Below are 22,518 nucleotides of genomic sequence, written 5' to 3'. Positions count from 1 at the left end.
AGTTTTCAATCTTATAAGAGAAGGTCTGCAGGGAAAGCAATTTTGCTATTCAGACTTTTCCAGCCTTCTCTCTCCCACTACTATCTGTGTGTGAAAAGGAGGAGCTGTATGTCTTTAAGAGATGAGACTTTTGTCTCTTACTCTAAAGGTCTGAGCAGTGGGTGGCCGTGCTCAGCACGTGGATAAATTATTCATGTTGAAAAAACTTAGAAAGAACATTTAATGGAGCTTGTCCTTCATGTCTACCCAGCAGGACATTTATTAGAAATACGCTTTACTCATTCACAGAAGCTGACAGACGCCCCAAAACTGTAATTATTCTGCAAATCAAGCAAAAATGAATTTGTTCTAAACACTCAGTGACTTCATAAAGCTTGGAAATGGAAATGATAAAATAGGAACCAGCTTTGGCTTTCAGGATGACTGTAAAAAAATATATTTTTTAAATGTATTCTCAAAATAAAATAGATTCATATTTTCTACTTAATTCGAAAGCTTACAAAAATCCACTTTCTGTGTTTCTCTGGACTAGATATATATTATTTTGGACGTGAGAAAACAAATAAACTTCTGCTTGCAGTTGCTGATAAAAAAACATCATCTCAGCTTTTTTTTTTTTTTAGCTCACTCTTCAGTCTGAAAAGCGCTCACATCAGCAGATATTTTGGTCCCTTTATGATAAGATCTTAAAGACTGAGTATCTTGGATGGTCACTTCTTTCAGCACTACAACTAGATTCCTATCACAAATGTAATTTGTGTGCAGGGGTTTGCATTGTCTCAAGTTACTTAGCAAATAATGTGTAAACTGGGTTAGCAGGCTGCTAGCAAGGCATTTCCTTTCTCACTAGTTCAAACAAGTTCATTGAAGCTAACCTCAGCAGAGCTAGCATCACATGCTAACAGCAAGTGAACATCTAACTTTTGTGTTGCATTCATTGAGGGTATGGAGGCAGCAGCTGTCCTCAGAATCCCCTCCATGTAAGCCGTCCTCCTCTTTTAATGCTTCCTGTTGCTGCTGGAGAGAGAGAGAGAGCGTGCTGGTTGTCGACAATATTCACTTCATCGAACCTTTGTGTAAGCCAATGTTATTTATTTATTTATGTAGTTTTATGTGATGACCACAAAAAGACTGACTTCAGATTAAGTTTACTCACCAGTTTCCACTGAATGATAGAAATGTCCAGAGTGTGCCTCAACATAAACTCTCATGTTTTTTTTCCTGAAATTTGAAAAATGCAGTGACCGTTAAAGAACTGGAGAAAGTCACTTGGTATGAGGATGATAGATAGTTAGATGGAACCAGAAGGCATAAACTAGCTTGTCCTTTAAAAGCAAGTGATGATTCTTTCAAGTTAAAATGATAGATATGTGTCGCTAAAAAAATATCAATTTATAAGAAAATCTCCTGCCAGATATACAACTGACCATAACATTTGTACACGTTTAGTGTTTTGATGATGACATTCATGACTGAACAGGTGTATTTCAGCGATGTTTGCCGTTGTAGAAAGAGCATTAATAAAACATGAGAGTTTCTCCTCCCCACATTCTTTAAATAGGATGTAGCATTAGTTTGCTTTGAAAAGCAAGGCATGAAAGAGAGACAGGCTTTGTTGAAGAAAATGGCAGCTCTGTCTCCTAACAGCTGTGGAGGAGAAAACAGCATGCAACACCTGCCAGGTTTTATAGCCACAGATCAAATTTGACCTCAGAGAAGCTGACCTCTGTGGGTGTGTCCAATGGCAGTCTGGCAAGCAGGAGGTGGCTTTTATGTTCCCAAACTCTGTAAAGCTTTATATTCTGCTTTCATATGGAGGCTTTATTAGCAGAGTGGCTGAACGGTGTATCGTTTTACCATCAAAATTGTGCTTGGGATTCAGTGTCTTGCCCATAGGATGCCCAAGTACACTTCAATATGTGGCTGCAGGAGCTGGGGATCCAGCCCCTAACCTTCACCTACTCTACCACCGCGCCACAGCCTAACTTCATAAAACCAAAACCGATGACTTATAAAATCATCACCCCCATATGTGTGTCAATACAGAAATGAGTCTTTTAAACCAGGCTGTAAACATGCTTATTAAAGCTGTAAGCATTAGCTTTTTTTGAGGGATGTGTACATAACATCCGAGGCTTTTGCAGCCAGCTTCAGGTGGACACTTTGTGGGTTTTATCACTTCCACTTTGGCTTTTTTAACAGCGGATGTAGCTGCTTGTAAAGAACATACTTTCGAGTAGAAACGAGTAAGAAGCAGCTTCATTACGTTCAAAACGTTTACACCTGACACGCCATCAACCCTGCCTGTTCACTTGTGGTATTTTCCTGAATATTACCTGCTGTGTTCTCACATCTGCTCAACCCAACTTCAGGAAGGCATTTGACTAGGGGGGCCGGCGGGAAAAGGGGTGGGGTGAAAAAAATGTTTAATGCAACTCACTCTGAAAAGATGGGGAAGTTTTCAGGAGATGTTTGTGTGAAAACTCCTCTAAACAGAAGCAGTCCATTTGTGTTATTGTAAACATGTTGGAGGCATACAGTGCTTGCCCTGTGTCTGAAATTGCATCTGTATTCATTAATCTGGCTATTGGAACATTAAAATGACAAACGTAAATGGGTTCATAGATGGCAGCTTCTGGTTGATTGACTGAGCTAACTTTCTAAGATGTATACTGTGTCAATAGTGAATCTTTAGTAATGACCTGAAGCGGTCACTGGGCACTAACTTTGAGTTGTGGTTTGTTTTGGTCAGTGAAGCTCTCGATCTGGAAAAAAAGGGAGTCATCCTCTCTTCGTTAATCAGAGCAGGAAGAATGGTAATGAAGACGAAACATGCAGGGAGGCATCCAATCAGTGAGCCTCTGGGTTTGTGCTCGCAGGGTTTCTGTTGTTACAAACTCTGTCAGAGATAATTGACAGGAGAGATGCCACACTCGGACGGAGGATTAGTTCAGCCCCAAACCTGCCTGCATTTTTCAGCACAGCTTTCCAGGAGATTTATGAAGAAGGATCACTGATAAATCACTTATTTATCAGTGTTTGTCACAGTGAGTCAGCATGGCGGGCAGGGTGGCGCCCTGTCCTCATCCCTCTCCTCTCCTCACAACACGTCTCAGTCAGGCAGAGTTATTCCTTCTGCACAGGATGCACTGCAGAGGCAATAAAAGAGAGCAAATATGAAGCCCCCGCCTCGGTGAAGTCAGCTCCCCTCTCTCGCTGTCTTATCTTCTGTTTCCTGAGAGCCAAGTGATTACCATGCACAGCTGCTGCCAACTCAACATCGCAATTAAAATAATAGTTTCCAGTAAAGCCGTCAAGTGGATGTCAGCTGTAAGTCAGTCTGAATAATTAAAGTGCAGACACAGAAGTAGCTCCCGTATTTTTATGATTCCACTTAATTAGGCTTACAACCAGTAACAACCGAGTGCTTTGTTAACATGGACTTATCGTATGTAGCATAGCTTTACAGGTCTTCATTTGTGTCGTGCCTTCCTCCTCCACTTAAATGATGCTTTGACGTGTAAGATTCATAGAATTTTTTTTTTGTTATGGTTTTTACTAGGGATGTGCACAACTATCTGACTGAACATCAGCAACAGAATTACCACAAGTCAGTTAAACAAAATATCAGGAATTGAATGTTGGCCCTCAATATCGGTCAGATATTGTGTATGTATATTTACCGTAGCCGCCTGGTAGCTATGGCTGTAGCCAATGAGCGACTGTAGCTCTGGTTCATGGACCTGCTCTCCTCGCTTTACTGTCCAAATGTAAACCAGCACAGTGGACAGTAGCATCTTGTAATACTTGCTGTTTTGAGTTTGTCGATGTATATTGTCAAATAAACCATGAATAAATAAGAGCAGCTCAGTTTGGTTGTATTTTGATCTAGAAAATCCAGATGAGGCTGTGCCAGGTTGAACTGGCATATCAACTAGGGCAGTGCCTACCACGTTAAGCACATACATGTGCAAAAAAGAACGTAGCCTTGTGATTAGTAATGGAGGATTTATCATTGTGTTTCTTTCTGAGAATATTTTTGGCAAATGCCTATATTTAAAAGGTTAGCTAAAGGAGTAATGGAAAATGAAATATAGAGAAGAGGGAGTAGGATGGCATGCAGCAAAGGGTTGAGGCCTTGAGTTGAATTAGAGGTCGCCATTGGGAGGACCCAGCCACACACAACTCTACCAATGTAGGCTTTTTGCCTTAAGGTGTCAGCATTCTCAGGGTAAACTTAGTCCCAAATAAGGGCTCACATGTTTTCACATGAGCCTGTTTTGTTTTCCATTAAAATGATTAGTCTGGACACCTGGTGGTCGGGCTGGGACCAGGGATAGAATTTAACTCGGGGATAAGTCGCTGATGTGTTTACTATGTATGTATTTGAGTGGAAAATGCATTTGAATGGGAAAAATAAGAGGATTGGAACAGCAGAGAGAAAATCCTCTCAGCTCTCCTGATGGACAGTCAGACTGTTGGAGTGGCTTTCATTCACCATCTGGCTCCATCAGATCTACTACTGTGGTGTACATGTGTGTACTCAAGTAGCACTATTTACATACTAAATATAATTCACTTTCAGAAGTGTCTCATTATAGACTAGAGGGTCATCTCAGGAGCTGAAGACCTGGATATAGGTTTTTCTCATGCCTGTAGCATTTGTTTTTCTTGCTGTGAGATGACACTGCTCACTTCAGTTTACATTAAACACAGTCCTGCTGGTTACTGCTCTTATGTCAGCTAACAAACGCTGAGTGTCAGCATGTTTTGATGACCCAACAACTTTGGTGTGAAGGGCACTGTGTGACAAAGGTGTTTTCTCACGATCACTGTCACTCAGTAACTTTCAGTTCTCTTTTGCATTCATCGAAATCTAATCATCGTGAATATCCAGGTTCAGGTAAAAAGCTCACTCATGGCATTTTAATAGTTTCTGGTTACAGAGAATCTTCAGCAATATGACTTAAAAAGTCAAAGTTTTTATACAATTGATATTAGATAACTGTTCAACGTGGAGATTGTTTTTTTTTTTTGGATTATATTCTCCCATTAAGCTCCTTCATCAGCCTACGAGTCCTCATTTTAAATGTAAGGTAATTGGAGGCTATCACACTGACAGCTGGACATTTGAACATTACCTGCAGGCTACTTCTTCTGTGCTTTTTGGGCCTATTCTTCCTTTTTGGAAATGTTGACAACAGGCAAAAAACACCTGACCTGATTAATACAGAAATATTTTTATCTTATCTAAAAACAAGCAAAGCTCTTCAAAACAAGCTTTCTGCAGATCAGCTCTCAAACCCCAATTTAATGATCTGTTGACCAATGACCTCAAGAAAAACATACATTAGAAACATGTTACTTGAGAGGTTTTTTATTGGGCAGATGAAGTAACCTGTTGAGCCAACTGACTTGTTTTCAATGTGAAACATGAGAGGTAATCGTGGGAGTCTTACACCAAAAGAAGTCATGAAACAAACATCAGAATTGGCTAAACTATTATTTCAAACATCGGTATCTGACCTGATTTACCCAACTGGTGCATCTCTAGTTTCAGGTGACACGACTGTTGACAACTGTTTCAGAGTGAAGAGATGCTAAGAGATTAACTTAGCATCACTTATCTCAAGAAATGATTTTATCCAGGCTGTATACAGTCTGTGATTTTACTCAACGTTGTTAAGGAACAAAAATAAGTGTGGGCCTCTTTAACCAAGGATGAGTACCTACCGCAGTGTCCGGGGTTTGATTCCAACCTGAGTGCTTTGGTAATTACATCCTTTCTCTCCAGCATTTCAAAAACAAAAGTGCTGACACTCGGCTTAAACATTGAAAGTCGACTCTGGGTCTTTAATTCTGATTACTTAGAACAACAACTTTTAGAGGAAAAACCACTGCAATAAAGTTTTAATAAGTTGTTTCCTAGTTGCGTTAATTGTGGCAAAATATGTGATAGTCTTAATGTCTTTTGTCATGGTAATACAAAACAGAATGGATGGATTTTGTTGAGCTTTGTTTTTTGCTCTCATGGATTCTCAGACCACTAGAATTCCTGTCCTTTCACTTGTGGCATTTGGTATTTGTTTTAATATGATTGAGGTTTTTCTGTTTCCTCAAAAACATTATTTTTTCCATTCCCTCTTGCTGTGCTCCACTCGCCACGTTGTATCGGCTTCATTGTGTGACTTTGCTTGTGTGTGAAGAATTTAAACATCATTAACCTGTAGAAGGAGTAATTTAAAAGAGCCACACTAACCCAGCTCTGATTCTGCCCAGATCAAGATGTTTACATGGATGGAATAAAATAACCACTATTATCTTACTGTTGTCAAAAGAAAGCAAACACTTACTATCACTTGAGCTTCTGCAGCCTGCTAATTTTTCAACTTGCTAATTTAGATCCCATCTCACCTCCTATTGCATTATCTCCTGTGGTAATTCACTAAGCGTGGTGAGCTGCTGTGAGTGGGTGGATTATCAGATTTTAGCCTGCTAATTATCAGGACAAGTTTGATTACATAGCTCTACTCAAGAGCTTCCAAATCGGCTTCAAGGTCATCCATTTCTGTACGTGGAGACTTTTTGTAAAAGGTCAAATGACTCAACTGTATTTCACCGGCATTTCATCTCACATTTCATTCTAAATTCTGGCTTAAACTAAGATCTTTGCATTAAGCTTTAACCTAAAAAACTCTTTCTAGTTCTACCCACAAATATTTACCCCGAGTATATAGGGCATCACTTTTTTGGATGTCTTATTTGACACCAAACAGTGAATGGAACTGTGACTTTATTGCCCTTGGCCTTCATACACTCATCATATCTCACTTTTTGGTGGTTCTTGAGTTGTTTGAACATGTTTCTGTTGCTTTGCAGTTCAGAAACAGGTTTCATACACTCCTTAAATTGATTTTATCTTAATCACAGCGCCACTCAAAACTTCCAGTTTAGCCCAATCTGGAAATACCTTCAATATCACAAGCCACTCTGAGGGACCAGCTTTTGGGTTTCCATTGCAGACATTTGACTTTTGTTTCTCCTGACTGTCACTCTTGTTTACCCTACAACTATAAACTGGCGCTGCAAGGTAGGCGCTCTTCACAAGACATGCCAGCTCCCCTAAAAGTGAAGCCCAAAACTTCTCAATCGCCCCCTGAGTGGCTGTCGGTTTAGAGAGCGCTTCATTTGATATGATGTGGAGTTTTCTGTGGGCAGAGCTCCCATTATGATTAATATTTGATTCATTTTACAGCCTTAGAAAAATACACATGTGTAAACTTAATTCGTGTCCCATTTACCATCAAAAACCTTTGTGAAAATATTCTGACATAATACTTGACCAAACAGCTCATTTTACTGCTGGAGACTTTGTAGGCGTGGCCAGTCAAATTTAGATTGAAACCTGCCTCGCTCTGCCCAGTTTCATGGCTATTATCACAATCATTTTAGTGTGGTTTTATATGATTGCGTCATCTGAGTCAGTTAGAACAGGAAGCCCAGTCACCCTAAACCCTTGTTTTTCTTGGTGACTGAATGTTGAGTTATCAAATGCTCTTCTATCAATGTCAGAGTTTGCAGTTATTACGCTATGCTCGCTGGGATGACCTTTTTGTTTCTCAAAGCTATGAATGCAATGCTAAATGACAGCTCTTTACAGTTGGCTAGTGCTTTAGTGTTATTTAACATCATTAATGAGGAACTAAAATCCTACCCTCTCATGTGAATCCACCTGAGGACAAGCTATATGTCAATGTAAGTCCTCCTATGATTAGATTGCAGATATCAAATCATCACCACGCCTAGTTCAAATGATAGAGATGTTCCCAAAATCTTGAATTTATACTTCTCCACCTCAGATATGAGACAAATGTCATACTTATTAATATCTACGTTACACCCTAAAAGAAAATAAATTAACAGTCATGTGTATTGTGGCTTCCAGTGTCCTCCGATAAACAAACCAAATACCATTGCAAATCTGATAAACATGTATTCTTTATTTTCTTGTCTATCAGCATCATGTTGAGCTCTAAGGGCCACCATACTCCTGCTGGTCCCTCATTAAGTTAGGCTTAAAAATCAGCTCAGACTTAAAGAGAAACACAGGCTCAGTCTCTTCAGGCTCTCACTGAATCACTCTGTGGGTGGATTGAGGTCTCCTTCAGCCACACAAATGTATTTTAATGAACACATTCCCGTGGATAATTCCCCTTTAGGTGTAACTTTGTCTCTCAGCATGATGAGGTCAGCCTCATTGGAGACAAAAACATATCCTCATGATGTCATTTTGACGTCAATGAAGGTCTCCTGTCAGGCAGCAAGAATAGCTTTTCATCTGTTTATGATGATCAAACAGACATTATTCACAGGATGATGATACAAAATGTGTCTCGTAATGTTTCTCAAGAGAGGGAATATGTTGACCTGATTGGATGAAGATATTTAGGGGTGGGACTAAATATCAATAGAGCAATATATTTTCTTCTTTACCTTGATACAATTATTAATTGCAACAATAATAATTGCTGGTGCCACATATCAATATTGTAATATATAAAAAATAGTGCTCTTCACAGATTTTCTTGCAGATTTGACTCACCTCATAAACACTCCATGACTCCTGAAGGTGGCACTTATGACATGAATGATGCTATGCTCGGTTAATGCTTGTTTAAGAATACATTGACAGCGGTATAATGTCAGACAGCGTTGAGAAGAATGTATGGCTATGTATCCCATCTTTATGTATCATATTTTATTACATTGTGAGTTACTCTGCGATTCCCACTCCTATTAATTGGTTCATTGTTCTGGATTCATTTCTGAGCTTTCCTGTATATGTCAAATATGCCAGCAGTGAGAGTCCTATACAGCAGCAGTCTCACATGGGAGAGTGGCTCTTTGGCCGGCAGCCTCACATCCTCTGCTGGCTGAGAGATTAGCTTTCCTGATGCTAACCCAAATGTACTCTAGTTTGTTAAATCCTCTGCTCCATCTCCAGAGACCCCAGCACATGCCAGTGTATTAAACCGGCTTCTGTGACTAACAGAGCTTTCAAACCAAACACCCGAGCATGACACTGCACCGAGGAAGGACATTGTTTCAAACATTTAAAAAAAAAAGACTTACTCTAAAAGTCATTCTTCAACAGCCATGATTCCCCCAGTGGTTCTGTGCACAGAGTTTTCCAGAGTTGGGTTGAATAGGGTCAAATGACTGCTTTTTTTTTTAAAATCAGATGCAGTGAACACAATTATGTTTTTCTGTGGAAAGAGTTAAGGCTATATTCTGCCTCTTTTTGATACTTTTTACATACAGCTTCTTTCTCATATTCATAAGACTTGAGACAGTTGAAGATTTTTATTGCTTAACCAAATCATTGCATTTCTCTACATTGCATTTGATAGTTGAAGTCTGCACCAACCAGATGGAACTTTTTTGTTGGTGCAAATTAAATCAATCACAATTCTCTTTTTTTAAAGATTTGTTTTAATTTTAATTGAAAGGACAGCTAGAGGAGAGAGTGGGTGATGACATGCAACATTTGGTATTTGTTCTTAGCTCGAACATTCCTGTTGACAACTGGTAACATTTTTCCTTCTTTAGGATCGTAAAGCTTTGCCGCAGTAGATGTTTCTGTCCGACATACAGTCACTTTCTAAGTGGAGCTTCACTTTCTTGCTCAAGGACACTTTGACAGAACAGATGGCTTCCTGCAGGACTGAACCTGTGACCTTTGAGTTGTGTGAGTGACCTTATAGAGCAGTCTCTGTCTGATCAGCAGGCGGCCCTGTTACTCTGCTGCTACAAAGAGACAACTGCTTAAAGGCATAATCTCCTTTTTTATTTAAAACAAATATATATTTTAGAGAACTAAATGGCAAACGGGTACTAAAACTCTAAGAATGGCTCCATTCGATTACTTCAGCTGACACTGGATCAGGCTGCACCTTGATCTCTCAGGGCAAAGGCACCTGATCAAATATGTCAACTTAATGTGTGTTTATTCCCCAGATAAGCTCAGAGTGCTGCAGAGTCGAGGTATACATGTTTGTTGATGACTAAGATCCTTTTTTGAGACGATAAACAGCCGCTACATTTCACTCTTAAGAGACTCCAGATAACGTTGCCTTGATTACTTTGTTTGTGTTAATGTGCCTTACACATATATTAGTGTATGTAACATCCAAACTAACAGTTCAAATCAGCAAAGCCGCACAGCAACACAGCCAGCCAAACACTTCAACAAGCAACTCTCATGTTCTTTGAGTTGAATTGATGTTTTTCTCAATGTAGTCCGTCAGGTTGATTTAAAGAGACATTGGGACATCTGTGTCTAGTTTCAAAAAGGCATCTTACTCTTGAAAAAAGAACTATCTTTGACGAGGCAAAAACAAGTACTTCAATTGGACATACTTCACATCAGAGATTATATCACAACGATTACAGTCCGTATCAAGGCTAGCAGCTGAAGCAATAGATATGTATTTTTTATTTGAGATCACAGTTACATTGGACCAACCATGATGCATTGTTTTGAGTGTTTTAGCACACATGCTAAGTCTCAACACTTGGCCACAGGAGGCTTTAATAGAAAATGAAAGTAATACAAATTAGAATGAGAATATTAATAGAAAGATGAGAAAAATAAAATGTAGAATGAAATTTCAAAAAGAGAAGCTTTACATCCAGAATATTATACAAGCTATAAAACAAAAAGTCTCAGGAAAACAAACTGAACGTTTTAGTATGGATTAGTGATTTTGATCTCAAATATGGACCATGGTTAAATTACCATTTAAAGAGGATATTATCCTCCTTCTCCACCTTTTCAAACAGTCCCCTGTGGTCTAAATGAAACATCTGTGCTGTGCTTTGTTAAAAATATAACATGAATCAAGCACCAGAGGAGGTTTGTAACCCTGTATAAACCAGCTCTCTCAGAACGCTCTGTTTTGGTGTGTGTGTCTCTTTAAATGCAAGTTTTCCCCGTAGACATCACTCCTCTGTGGCAAGAATAAAAATGGCAGATCTGCGCAAAAGTTTTTTCCTAGTCTGGGGGTGGAGTCCATGGGTGGAGATACCAGGGGAGGGGAGGGGATTTTTTTTTTTTACCAGAATCCCACTGTGACATCACAAGGAGAGCACATTTTAAACAGAGCATTTTTCTCTGTGTTGTAAGACTTATGCAGACCATAAACAAAGGACTGGATGGATTTATTTCACATTTTGTGGGTCGGTAGACTCAGGTTACCCAAATATATGTTCAAAAACACTGTAAAAGTGGATTTTCATAACATGTTTCCTTTAAGTAAAAACTAAAGGTTTGAATCATCTGATTACATGCATCAGCTGTCAGCAAAATGCAGGCCACTAAAAGGCAATGGGATAGCCTACCAATCAGACTCTAAATGTTCTATCTTTGTTACCTGGTCCTCCTAAACTGAACTAAAAGATATTTCTCCACACACTGAAGCATGCATGTTGTCACTGCCGGCAGAAGAAGGGTTCAAAGTTGTTTGAAACCCTGAAGAGGCTGCACAGAGCTCGTTCTGACACAATCAGAGGAATGTGGAGTGTGGTTCGAGCCTCATTCAAGAAAAACACAGAGTGTCAGAGTAAACGCAGGCTCTGACAGAGGCATTGTAGAGTTACAGCAATGAGTGACAGAGCTCAGAATAGACAGTAAGGATGAGTCCTTGCTGCTCCCATTGTATAATCGAATCCAAACTGTGTTTGTCAAAATGATTTTTCAAACCTCATGTGGAAGACGGAGCTTTTACATGACGGATACACAGTTAGGCTTAAAGGAGTGCTGTTGTTCAATACGCTAATAAAAGAGGGGGTTTTCTCATGTTAATACAACCACTTAATCCGTCTTAATAATAAAGAGGAAAGTGTGGAGGATAATTGTATGCTTTATTTGAAAACTGCAGATATTTCAAACATTTAACTTTATTCTTTTGGGATGAAGGGAACCATAAGCTGAGATGAGAAAACTTAGTGTATTACATGACATAAAGTGGAAACTTGCCTTTGGCATTCTGTTTACACCGAGAAATAGTGACAGTGAGGATCAGCTAAAAACATAAAATACATGTTCAGCATCAGCAGTTCTCATAAGCTGTGTGTGTGTGTGGTCTCTCTCTGTGTGTATGGTCTGTTTGTGTGTGAGGGATATCTTATTCTGTTTCTATTAGAAAATTGTCTCAGCAGAGGACACAAACAAGTTTCCTGTAAACATTTTTTCTTTCCTGTGGGACCTTGAGGGAAAATGCATCAGCCATAGGACAGCCTTAAGACCAGTAAGAATGACTTCCTGCAGAAAATGAACATTTGTACAGATAATCTACTGGCAATTTACTGAATCCTCCAGGGTTGTGACAAAGCCAGATTTTTTAAAACTTTGTTACAATTCTAGTATTGATTCCAGTTTTGATTCCACAGCAACATATATTGCTAGTCTGCACCCAATATTTGGTCATTCCCTGTTCTTTATTATTTAAAATTGTAAGCAAACTCCTGCACACTGTCCAAAAGGCGGGGAACGGTTTGTACCGAAATGCTCACAATTTATTTGTGAACTTTAGATAGCTCTCTCTCTCTCCCCCCCCCCCCTCTCTCTCTCTTTTTTCTCTCTCTGTCTCTCTTTTTTTTTTTTTTTAACTTGCATAATTAATGCATCCACTTGAGGAACGTCACTCTAACAGTAAACACAGTGAATAAAAATTGAATATTTCCGCTCTCTTAGTTCCTGCCAGCATCAGCATGTGTGTGACTTGGTTTGAAGGGAAAAAAGAGGACGTGACAGGGCTGAAGGCAGGCTTTATAATATTGGGGGTGTGGCTTCAACATGTGTGGTGGCGTGCTGGTCAGGCACGGTGATGCAGGTAGACGACTTGTGATTTAACAAATATTTCAGCTTTAATGCAACTTTAAAAAAAATGTAAACCCATTTTATTCCGTGCATGTCTCTACAAAAACACATGGTTTGTGTTCCTGAATAGTTAGTGTAAAAACTATGCCGCTTGTTCAGTGTTTTCCTTGTTGTGTATTTTGTGTAATCCCCATGCTACATGTTGTGGCTTACTAGTGCACATCACAGAAATAAGAGGTCAATCTTCAAACTGAAATGCATCATGTTAAAGTTATCTTCTCCACTGACTCTATTTTAATATGCACCGGTGCTTTTTATCACTGACTGGATCTGTTCAGGTGTTGAACTGTTTCAGGAGGTGATCTCAGCTGTAGTGCTCTGCTGTGAGTCACAAAATGTCTGTGTGAAAAACTAAATGAGACTGTTCCTCCCAGGGTTTACATTAGCAGGTTTTATTTACCATCTCTTGGCCTGAACAGGAAGTTAGACAAGGAAACACACAGAGCATCCGGTTTATTTCAAAATAAAATACAATGCACAAACTCTGGATTGTATATTCCAGCACTTTATCAACAACAGGCACAGAATGAGCAGCAAATCAACTTTAGAAAGATAAAGCAAGATGTTATGTTGCGTGCACGTTTCTCTCTTTAACGTCCTTTTTGCTCCGCTCTAACTGCGTGCGTGCATGTGTGACTGTGTGACGGTGTATATTTGATTAATTTGCTAGTTAACCAAGCGCAAAAGCAGCACAATCCTTTCGTGTGTCAGTCCCTTAACCTGTTATTTTCATGAACTGTGCTGTTGAATGTTGTGATTATTTTCTCTTCTGAAGCTAGCTTGCTGCCTGTTGTGAACTGATCTGAACTAAACCAGGATTTGTGAGAAATAATCGCTCAATGTGCACACGGTACTGCGAGGACTTTAAAGACATTCAATTCTCGCGTGATATAAATGAACAATAGTGTTTGTGTATTGCTGTTGAATGTAGGTGATCACAGATATGTCTGGTAGTTGTTCTATATGGAAGAAATTCTGGGATGTTCACAGCCAAATTAGCCGTCAAAATACAAGTCTAGCGTAAACTCTGAACCATTGGTCGTGGGGAAACAACTCTTTTCTACTTAAAAACTCTATTATGAATACTCAGAAGTTGGGATTAAATACAGATGACAGCTTTTAAATCAGCTTTAAAAATGCATATAATCCTCTTCCAGGCACTGATTGTCTGCACACTAACTCTTCTCATGTCTGGTTCTCTGCTGTAAACCTGAATATATAAGGAGATAATGCTGTAATATGTTTCTTTAAGTAGCAAAGCTTGACCACTGAATTACTGAGATTATTGCAGAATCCAATATCAGATGTGAAGAAGTCAATATCTTTATTCTGTTGAGCTTGATATAGGTTCACATTATCTAACAAGTAGAAGACTGTAGAAAATATTTAACAGTGGGCTTCTTTGTGGGCTCTGATATCTCACTTTTTTGTGAATGGGTCATAGAATCAGCATTGTGAGGTTTTATATGAATAGTATCTGAAAGAAAAAAGTGTTGAATCAGGAGTTTTTAACAGGTGGATTGCAATACAAACTTTAAGAGATAAGTCATGGATAGTGGAGCTGTGTTAAAGACGTGAGCCTCTTTATTGTGTCGTAATCACTTCAAACGATGTAAATGTTTAAGGGGCGAGAAGACAAAGAAATCTCACAGATATTGTTGCCACGGGTTCTCTGTGGTTATTCGATGTCCTCTGGATATTTGAGCAGAACAAGTTTAACAAATTGCTTTTCTGCTGTTTTTATCAGACACCGTGAAATTGCTACACGCTGCCGACACTGGGCTGTGCACTCTCACTCACTGCAGCAGAGTTACAAACTGTTGCTGGGTGCTCAAAGGACCTGCTGGGAGCTGCACAGGTGACGTCACCATCTAATTTAAATATCAATATGTTTGAATAGTCTGTTGTTTCACTGGACAGAGAGGGGAAACACTGGATGGGCTGTGGTCATTCAGTCTTCTTTCAAGGGTTTGGACCACATGGATACTAAAGAATTAGGATTCTTATTACAAGAATGAGCACATTTGTTAACTATTTACTAGGGAGAAGGATATGGGATTTCTGGGGCCAATACCGTTACTGATGCTAATATATCGGCCGATACCTTTCTTAGATCTATCTTCGATCTGTAGAGATTTAGATATACTCATTTATTGCAGTGATCCCTTAAATGCAGTTTTCAAACATTGTGGAAAAGATATACAGTATAAGAAATACAAGATGGTCACTCAACAGGAAAGTAACTGCTCATGTACGTGCATCGACGCTTGACTCTCTGGAGAGTGATGATGCTTGTTGTTATCCATATAGCGCCCTCTGCAGGTGAAGGAGAACGGCAACGACACTCAAATGAAATGCTATTCGACTGGTGAATAAATCGAGTAATATCCGCGCATATCTGCAATAAAATAAGCAGATGCCGATAGTCTCTGGATATGCTAATATCGCCGGATTTTATCGGCTGGCCCATTAATCGGTCGGGCTCTACTTTTTACGGTTGATGTTAAAAAAATAGAGGCCAATCTCAAGCCCGAGGATACAGTGCACCACGCAGGCAGTGTACTGTTTGTGAATGCTTCATATCTATTCTCCTCCTCATGAATAGAAGCATAAAGTCCAGCACTGATGAATAAGACCAGCTGAGCAATACACACACTGCAGCACTTTATAAAAACTTCAACCCGCCGTTGTGGGGCAAAGAAAATAACTTGGACTAAAGTCTGTTGCCTTTTTAAAGCCTGCACCTGTACAGGGTTTTGAATAACAATGTGTCTCAGTGCAGCAGGGAGGCTGAACAACACCGAGGAGAGCTCTGCTGTTCTCTACACAACACACACGTCTACATTTGTTTTGAGAAAAGTCTCTTTACAAAGACTAGAATCTTATGGAAATGCAGTTAAGTTAAAGCCCCTGTGAGGAGGCCTTAAGCTGATAATGAAACAGAATGAAATGTATATCGGTGCCTCTTTTTAAGACCTACAAAAGTAAACAAGACCAGCAGATGCATTATTGATTATTTCTAAGTTGTTATTTCTTAGACGAGCCAATTTACAACACGCTGAAGAAAACAGCCTGTGTTTGGATATTTGTATTTGTGTTTTTGCCCTTAGATGTGAGTGACTCTGAACTTTTTACTGCTGTTGATTGAGAGACACTTGGCGGGGAATTGTTTGAGAACACACTTGACAAAGGGTCAGAGGGACTGAAATGTTTTGATCTTTCTAATAAACTGGTGATACTTAGCTTGAGTAGTGTGTGGGATATTTTCTTTTCAAGTAATAAATTGTCGCCCTACACACCTACCTTATGAGAAAGATGGATGTGCGAACACCTCCTTAAAAAAATCCACATGTGGTGCCAAAATCAACACAAGGAATCCTCACAGGAACTTTGAATGTAAATAACATAAAATAGAAAGAAATCTTTCCACAAAGTTCTCTTCTTTTTTTTAATGAGTCATAAACATTCGACTTGGGTAAGATGCTAAACACATTTTTTTTTTTTAATGCACTTTTTTAAAACAACTTGAACAGATAGTAGTGAAACTGCCTTAACTGGGGTTTGTAAAGTTAGCTAATCTCACTATCCTCAAATAAACCTGAACTATTTTTAATCCTGGGCATGAGTAATCATTAGCTGTGTGGTCAATGTTATAGCTTACTGAAGCATAATAAACTTAAGACAATGGACTGAATGATTGCTCTAATTTGAAAATTGGGGCACTTTTAGGCACATAAGATTGCTAGTGCGTTGAAAATCTGGGATTTACATGAAGCCATAATTGTACAATCGTACCCTTTGGATTTGGCGGCTATGGCAGAGTTAGTCGTCTCTTAATTGGAAGGTTGAGGGTTTGGATCCCCAGCTCCTGCTGTCACTTGTCGAAGTGTCCTTTGGCAAGACACTGTAGACCTTGAATTTCTCCCGCTATTCCGACAATGTGTGAACATGTTGAGTTTTGGACATTTTATGTAGCAGCCTCTGCCATCAGTGTTTTGTGGTGTGAATGTGACATGTAGTGTAAAAGTGCTTTGAGTAGTCGGAGGACTAGAAACATATACAAGTCAAGTCCATTCACCATTTACTAACTTACTAAACACAAACTGATGGTCTGGTTGATTTCTTACCACTTTCCATGAACACACTGGTTAATCTGAGAAATGGACAGCTAACAGGGAGCTAGTAGAAAAGTCCCCTGACTGAGAACACTGGGGATAAAGTGAGACATGAAAACACATTTTTATTGAGTAAATCACAGCTTTGATTATTGTCATGCCTCCTGCTGATAACTCAAATAGTAAAATGATTTTCCTGTACCCAAAATAAGGCATTCAGTGTATACTCACGTTAAAACTGATGCTCATAATACCAGGAATCAAAAGGTCACCAACCCTCTCAGCACACCATCTGTTGTTTGGGTCCGGTGACATGTCTCCATCTCAAAATGAATTTTACTCGACCATTAGGGAATTAAACCAAAAATGCCCTAAAAACAAAAAAAATCCCTTGAATACATCAAACCTCATTACAGTTTTTCATATTTCCTTTTGAAATGGTTTCGTTGCAGTGTGTCAAAGGTGAAAAGATCGTGGAAGTGAACCTCTCCTCAGTAGTATTGATTTCATGTCGAGGCTTTCTGTGCTCTTACATGTGCTCGTGTGTTCTTCTGAGCTGCTCTCTCTGTTTCACAGCAGGAGAGTGAACTTAAAAGTCTGTGTAGGTTCTCAGTCATCCAGGTCACATTAATCCCAAACTTGGTTGAATATCTGGAAGACGTTTGACCTCTCCTCTGAAAGGTTTCTTCAGTTCATTAAAGTTCAGTAAACTTCAAGAAATTCAGACTAAACTAGAACATAATATATTGTTAGGTTCAATACACAGTGTTAATTTTACAACCTAGTTTCAGTTTAATGACAGAACTGTTTGTAAAACTGTGAGTAATGTATTGATTTAAGTGTCTTTTGGTCAACAAAACCTTAACACAATAATAATTTTCTTACATTGCACAAAACTCCTGACAGACCTGCATGTGAACACTAACAGTCGAAATGTGTCAGACTTTAAAAAAAATAAATAACAGATTAACGGACCCTCACACAGCATTATATACAGTATTAGGACTTTCACACTTGAAGAAAACTCCTGAAAAACTCCTGATTTTCCAGGAGGAGCTGAATGTGTGTACGCAAACGAGGCTGGCGAGGAATCATTTAAGGGATTCCCTCCACTACTCCACCCCCGCCCCTGATGAAAACAAACTCTAAAGTTGACCGTAGTAAAGACGAACGAGCGAAACCGACCTGAGGAAGAGAATATGTTTACCAACAATGTATCCAAGTATAATTTACATGATGTTTATATCTCAGCAGCACATACAGCCACAGTACGGCAGCTTTCAGTAGCAGCTCCTGCTTCCTTATGCAGCGGTCTTTGATGTAGAATCTGGTGTTTCCATGGCAACAATAAACATGTGTCTGTCATGGTGGCCTTTACAAATACAAGATTAAGGATTTCTATGGCTTTGATAACTGTTGGACATATTGGAGGTAATGTAAGAACTCAACAACAACAAAAAGAGCATAGGTTTTGACAAATTTTAGTTTATTTATATATTTTGGTGTAAACATTCCACATATTCCACCGTTAAATGCACATCTATAAGTCTAAGGTCTGCATGTTAAGTTTTTAATGAACTCATAAAGTTGGACAAGAGGAGCCTGTGTTAAAGCATGATCTTGGAGAATACTTCTATTATCAGCTACTCTGCCATCCTGATGAGCTAGAAGGATATTAACTGTGTAGAATCTATTCAGTCTTGATTTTTAATCTCCTGAGCTGAGGCTCTGTCCTCTCTCAAGGTCGGCCATTTTCTGTGTTTTCTGCTGCATCAGGTATTTGTGAAGCTCCGCCTGCCTGCCTGCATGGCATACACAAACTCACTTCCTCTTCTAAGTACACAACACACACTCTCTAAACACAGTAAGACAAACAGATGTGTGTTTTAGTGCCCACAGTGTATGCATGCAGGTGCTGACAGTTAAAGTGAGGTGTATGGTCTCATGTCCTTCCTGTGTGATTGAGGAGGAGCACAATAGGAGGACATGACATGAATCTCAACATGTAGCCTGTGTCTGTGTCCATTACTCACTGTAGAGTTCTCACCATCCCAGAGTTTTAAACTTTGATACAATACTACTCATATTCAAACAATATCCCTACCTGTTACCACAGAAACAAAAACAGAAGACTTTGGCACCCAATATTGAGTAATATGTCGTTTTTTATTAATAAAAATTGCAAGCAAACTCCTGCACAGTCTTAATTGTCGTTGTGTACGCCTCTCTTCTTCAGCTACTAAAATCAAACAAGAGAAGCCAGAAGCAGAAAGCGCCCTCTGCTGGTTTAAAAAAACAGTATTGCAATTTGTATTTTTCTCAAATTTACGATTTTTATATATATATATATATATATATATATATATATATATATATTTTTAAGGTTTATTTTTGGGCATTTTGTGCCTTTAATGGAGAGACAGGACAGTAGATAGTTGGAAAAGAGAGAGTGGGGAATGACATGCGGGAAAGGAGCCACAGGTGGGATACGAACCTGGGCCGCCCACTTTTTATGTTTTTTTTAAATTGTATTGTGAGGTATCATTGTCCCATAGCACCTTAAATCACATGGCATTGGGAAGTATGTCAGTATTTAATTATTGTACATTTGACAACCTTCTCCACTCACTAGTTCCTAGCTGTCGATATCATTACCACAGTTATCTACTCCATACTGTGTTGGTTTGAACGCCTGAGCTTTCAGAACCATAATGAACCACTAAGTATGTGCAGAAGCACAGAGGCTGATAACGTTTCAGTCTGTGGATGATTTTACGCCACAGGTGATCTCAGGACGAAACAAGGTGACGCGTTACTTTCTGCTCTTAAGGGAGGCTTAATCACTCATGATTATACAGTCGGTTTATTTTTAGAACTCAGATCCCTGAATCACAACGGATTAAAGAAAAAGTTCATAAAAATGTTAAAGTGACTTTAGCATTTTCTCCTGTTACAGTACATGTGATCCTAAAGTAAGATATTTAGAAGCCCCGTGACAGGATTTACCCATAATCCTACAGTCTGAGATGTAACTTTATGATCATATCTTTCACCTGCATTAGTTCATAAGCTACACAGGGTATTCCTCGTGTTTCTGGAAACACTGGTGCAAATGTCTCTTTGCTGTCTGCTGTTTGACAATGATGATGATCTGGACCTATGGGTCTGAAATCAAGTTTGAAGTAAATGAAACGACATCCAAATTGATGTTACCTGATTTAGCCCCAAGGCAGGTTCTCCTTGTGAAGTTTGAATCCTTGACTAGTTTGAATAAAACAACATGTACAATACTGAGATCTCTGGGGATTACATGTGCTTTATATATGCCATGCAAGCCTCCGTCAGATGTAGGAGCAGCTGCTCCAGTGTGGCCTGTGAGGATCCTCTCCTCCCACGCTCTCTCTCCTCCTGCTGCTGCCCCCCCCCACACACACACACACACCTCCCCTCCACCTCTCTCCTCCTGGCGTCATCCTCCTGGGATTAGAGTGCAGCCATTGACTGCCACAGAAAGCAGGCTGTGTGGACTTTTCTCTCCTTGCTGTTTTATTGGGTCATTCCTGCTGTTCCTGTCGTCTATTTTTGGTCTGCTGATAACGTCACATTAGGATTTCACTGGGATGTTGTCATGTGGTGGCTCATGTTAAAGCAGTGACACTCAAGAGGGCGTCCACTGCTGATCATAGAGACACTGATGATTCAGTGGGCAGGAGATCACTTATAATAACCTCAAACTGACCTTAATCACAGTTAATAAGTGTTTACAACTACAGATAATATCACACACACACTGTGTGGATATTATGATAATACATAAGAGGACAAGAAAGTGTAAAACCTGGTCGTATAATAACACATTTCTGAAGAATAATCAGTAGTAAGACAGTGGAGAAGTGAGTTTTAAGTAAGTAATCTGTGTGTCAAAAAGAGGTGATGATACTAATGTGTGAACAATTAATAGAGACGTGATCACTCCCAGTCACAGTCTTTCAGCCATTGTCGCCTGTTTTATTTACTATTTATGCTGTCAGTTATAATACTGCACTGATGTAGGTGAGATGTTGATTCATAGTGATCTGAAACACAGCAGGGTGTGTGTGTGTGTGTGTGTGTGTGTGTGTGTGTGTGTGTGTGTGTGTGTGTGTGTGTGTGTGTGTGTGTGTGTGTGTGTGTGTGTGTGTGTGTGTGTGTGTGTGTGTGTGTGTGTGTGTGTGTGTGTGTGTGTGTGTGTGTGTGTGTGTGTGTGTGTGTGTCGTTAAATCATGCTTCACACAGCTCCGTCAGCCTGACTTATCACGTCTACTCACTACACACAATCAATTAATATTTCTCTCCCTCTCCTCTGCTCTCTCTCTCCCCCTCTCTTCCTGCTCCTCTTCCTCCTCTCCCTCCTCAAATTCCTCTCTCCCTCTGCTTTTCTCCCTCGTCATCCTCACCCTGCCTCCACATGTGATTTCTTTTATCTCATTTGTCTCTCTCCCTCCTGATCTACCACTTCACATCTTCCTCCTCCCTCGCCCTCCCTCCCTCCCTCTCTGGGCTTCTCTGGCAGGCTGCTCGTTGCAGTGAGTCAGTATCATGGAGGCAGGCAGCGGGGCTGCCGCAGCGGTGGGGAGTACAGCGCTAGGACTGCTGGGAGCCACAGCCACGTCCAGTCATGACATCTTGGACAGGTAAGAGAGCTCTGAGCAAGGCGGCTGCACACACTCAGGACGAACGAGAGTGAGGAAGAGTGCAGGAAGTGTGTGTGTGAGGATGGAGAGAGAGACCACACCTTAGGGTTTGGTGAGCATGCTAGTTTGTTTATAGTCAGAGTGGGGGGCATAGGGAGTGTGAGTGTGTGTGTGTGTGTGTGTGTGTGTGTGTGAGTGAGTGTGAGTGTCTGCTGTGTCTGTGTCTGTGTCTGCGTGACTATCTTTTTACACACTCTGCTTGTGTGAATCCAGATTCTCCTCTGGCAGTTGCAGAATCTGGATTGTGTGTGTGTGTGTACGTGTGCTGGAGTGTGTGTTGGAGATAGAAGTGTGTTGTTACTTGCTTTCCTCTATGCCTCAAGGAGAAATGACACCAGGGTATGCGCATGCAGGGGGAGGAGGAGTGGGGAGTGGGGGGGGGGGGAGTCATCGGTAGACGATGCTGTAGCTGAGCCGATAGGATGAGTTTGCACAGTCACCACTCCACCCCCTATTTAAACCCACACTCACACCCACAACTCCCATAGCAACTGGGTGACAGCCATCGCTAGCCGGCGCCTGCTTCTGGAAACCCCTCATTCAGATTTCTCAGACGACCACCGGCTCCAGCGAGAGGCCGAGTGTGTCCGCTTTCAGCTCGTTACGTCATCGCTCCAGCTGTACGCCCACATGCCCGTGCACTGTCATCATCACACACACTCTCTCACACACATAAGACACACACACATATGCTTCATGTTTTAGGACAAACATGGCAGTGACACGTGCA

The 22,518-nt window shown here is 40.1% G+C and overlaps 1 protein-coding gene across 6 annotated transcripts in view; it reads left to right on the top strand.

The window, feature by feature from the left end:
• Nucleotides 1–22,518, top strand: part of arhgap32b (Rho GTPase activating protein 32b) — a 125,684-nt gene that overhangs the window by 13,507 nt on the left and 89,659 nt on the right. For 5 of the 6 annotated variants that reach the window (XM_020629275.3, XM_020629273.3, XM_020629276.3 and 2 more), the window contains exon 2: nt 21,608–21,728. In XM_020629275.3, the coding sequence (XP_020484931.2) occupies nt 21,634–21,728 (95 nt within the window). In that variant the 5' untranslated portion in view covers nt 21,608–21,633. Of the gene's footprint in view, nt 1–14,779; nt 14,799–21,607; nt 21,729–22,518 lie in introns of those variants that run through there. The other variant, XM_065962946.1, reaches the window with a different exon arrangement.

This window comes from Labrus bergylta, chromosome 14 (genome assembly GCF_963930695.1).
Source record: "Labrus bergylta chromosome 14, fLabBer1.1, whole genome shotgun sequence".
Classification (NCBI taxonomy): Eukaryota; Metazoa; Chordata; class Actinopteri; order Labriformes; family Labridae; genus Labrus; species Labrus bergylta.
The sequence above is the reverse complement of the archived record's forward strand: the minus strand, read 5'-3'. Positions and strand labels throughout refer to the sequence as shown.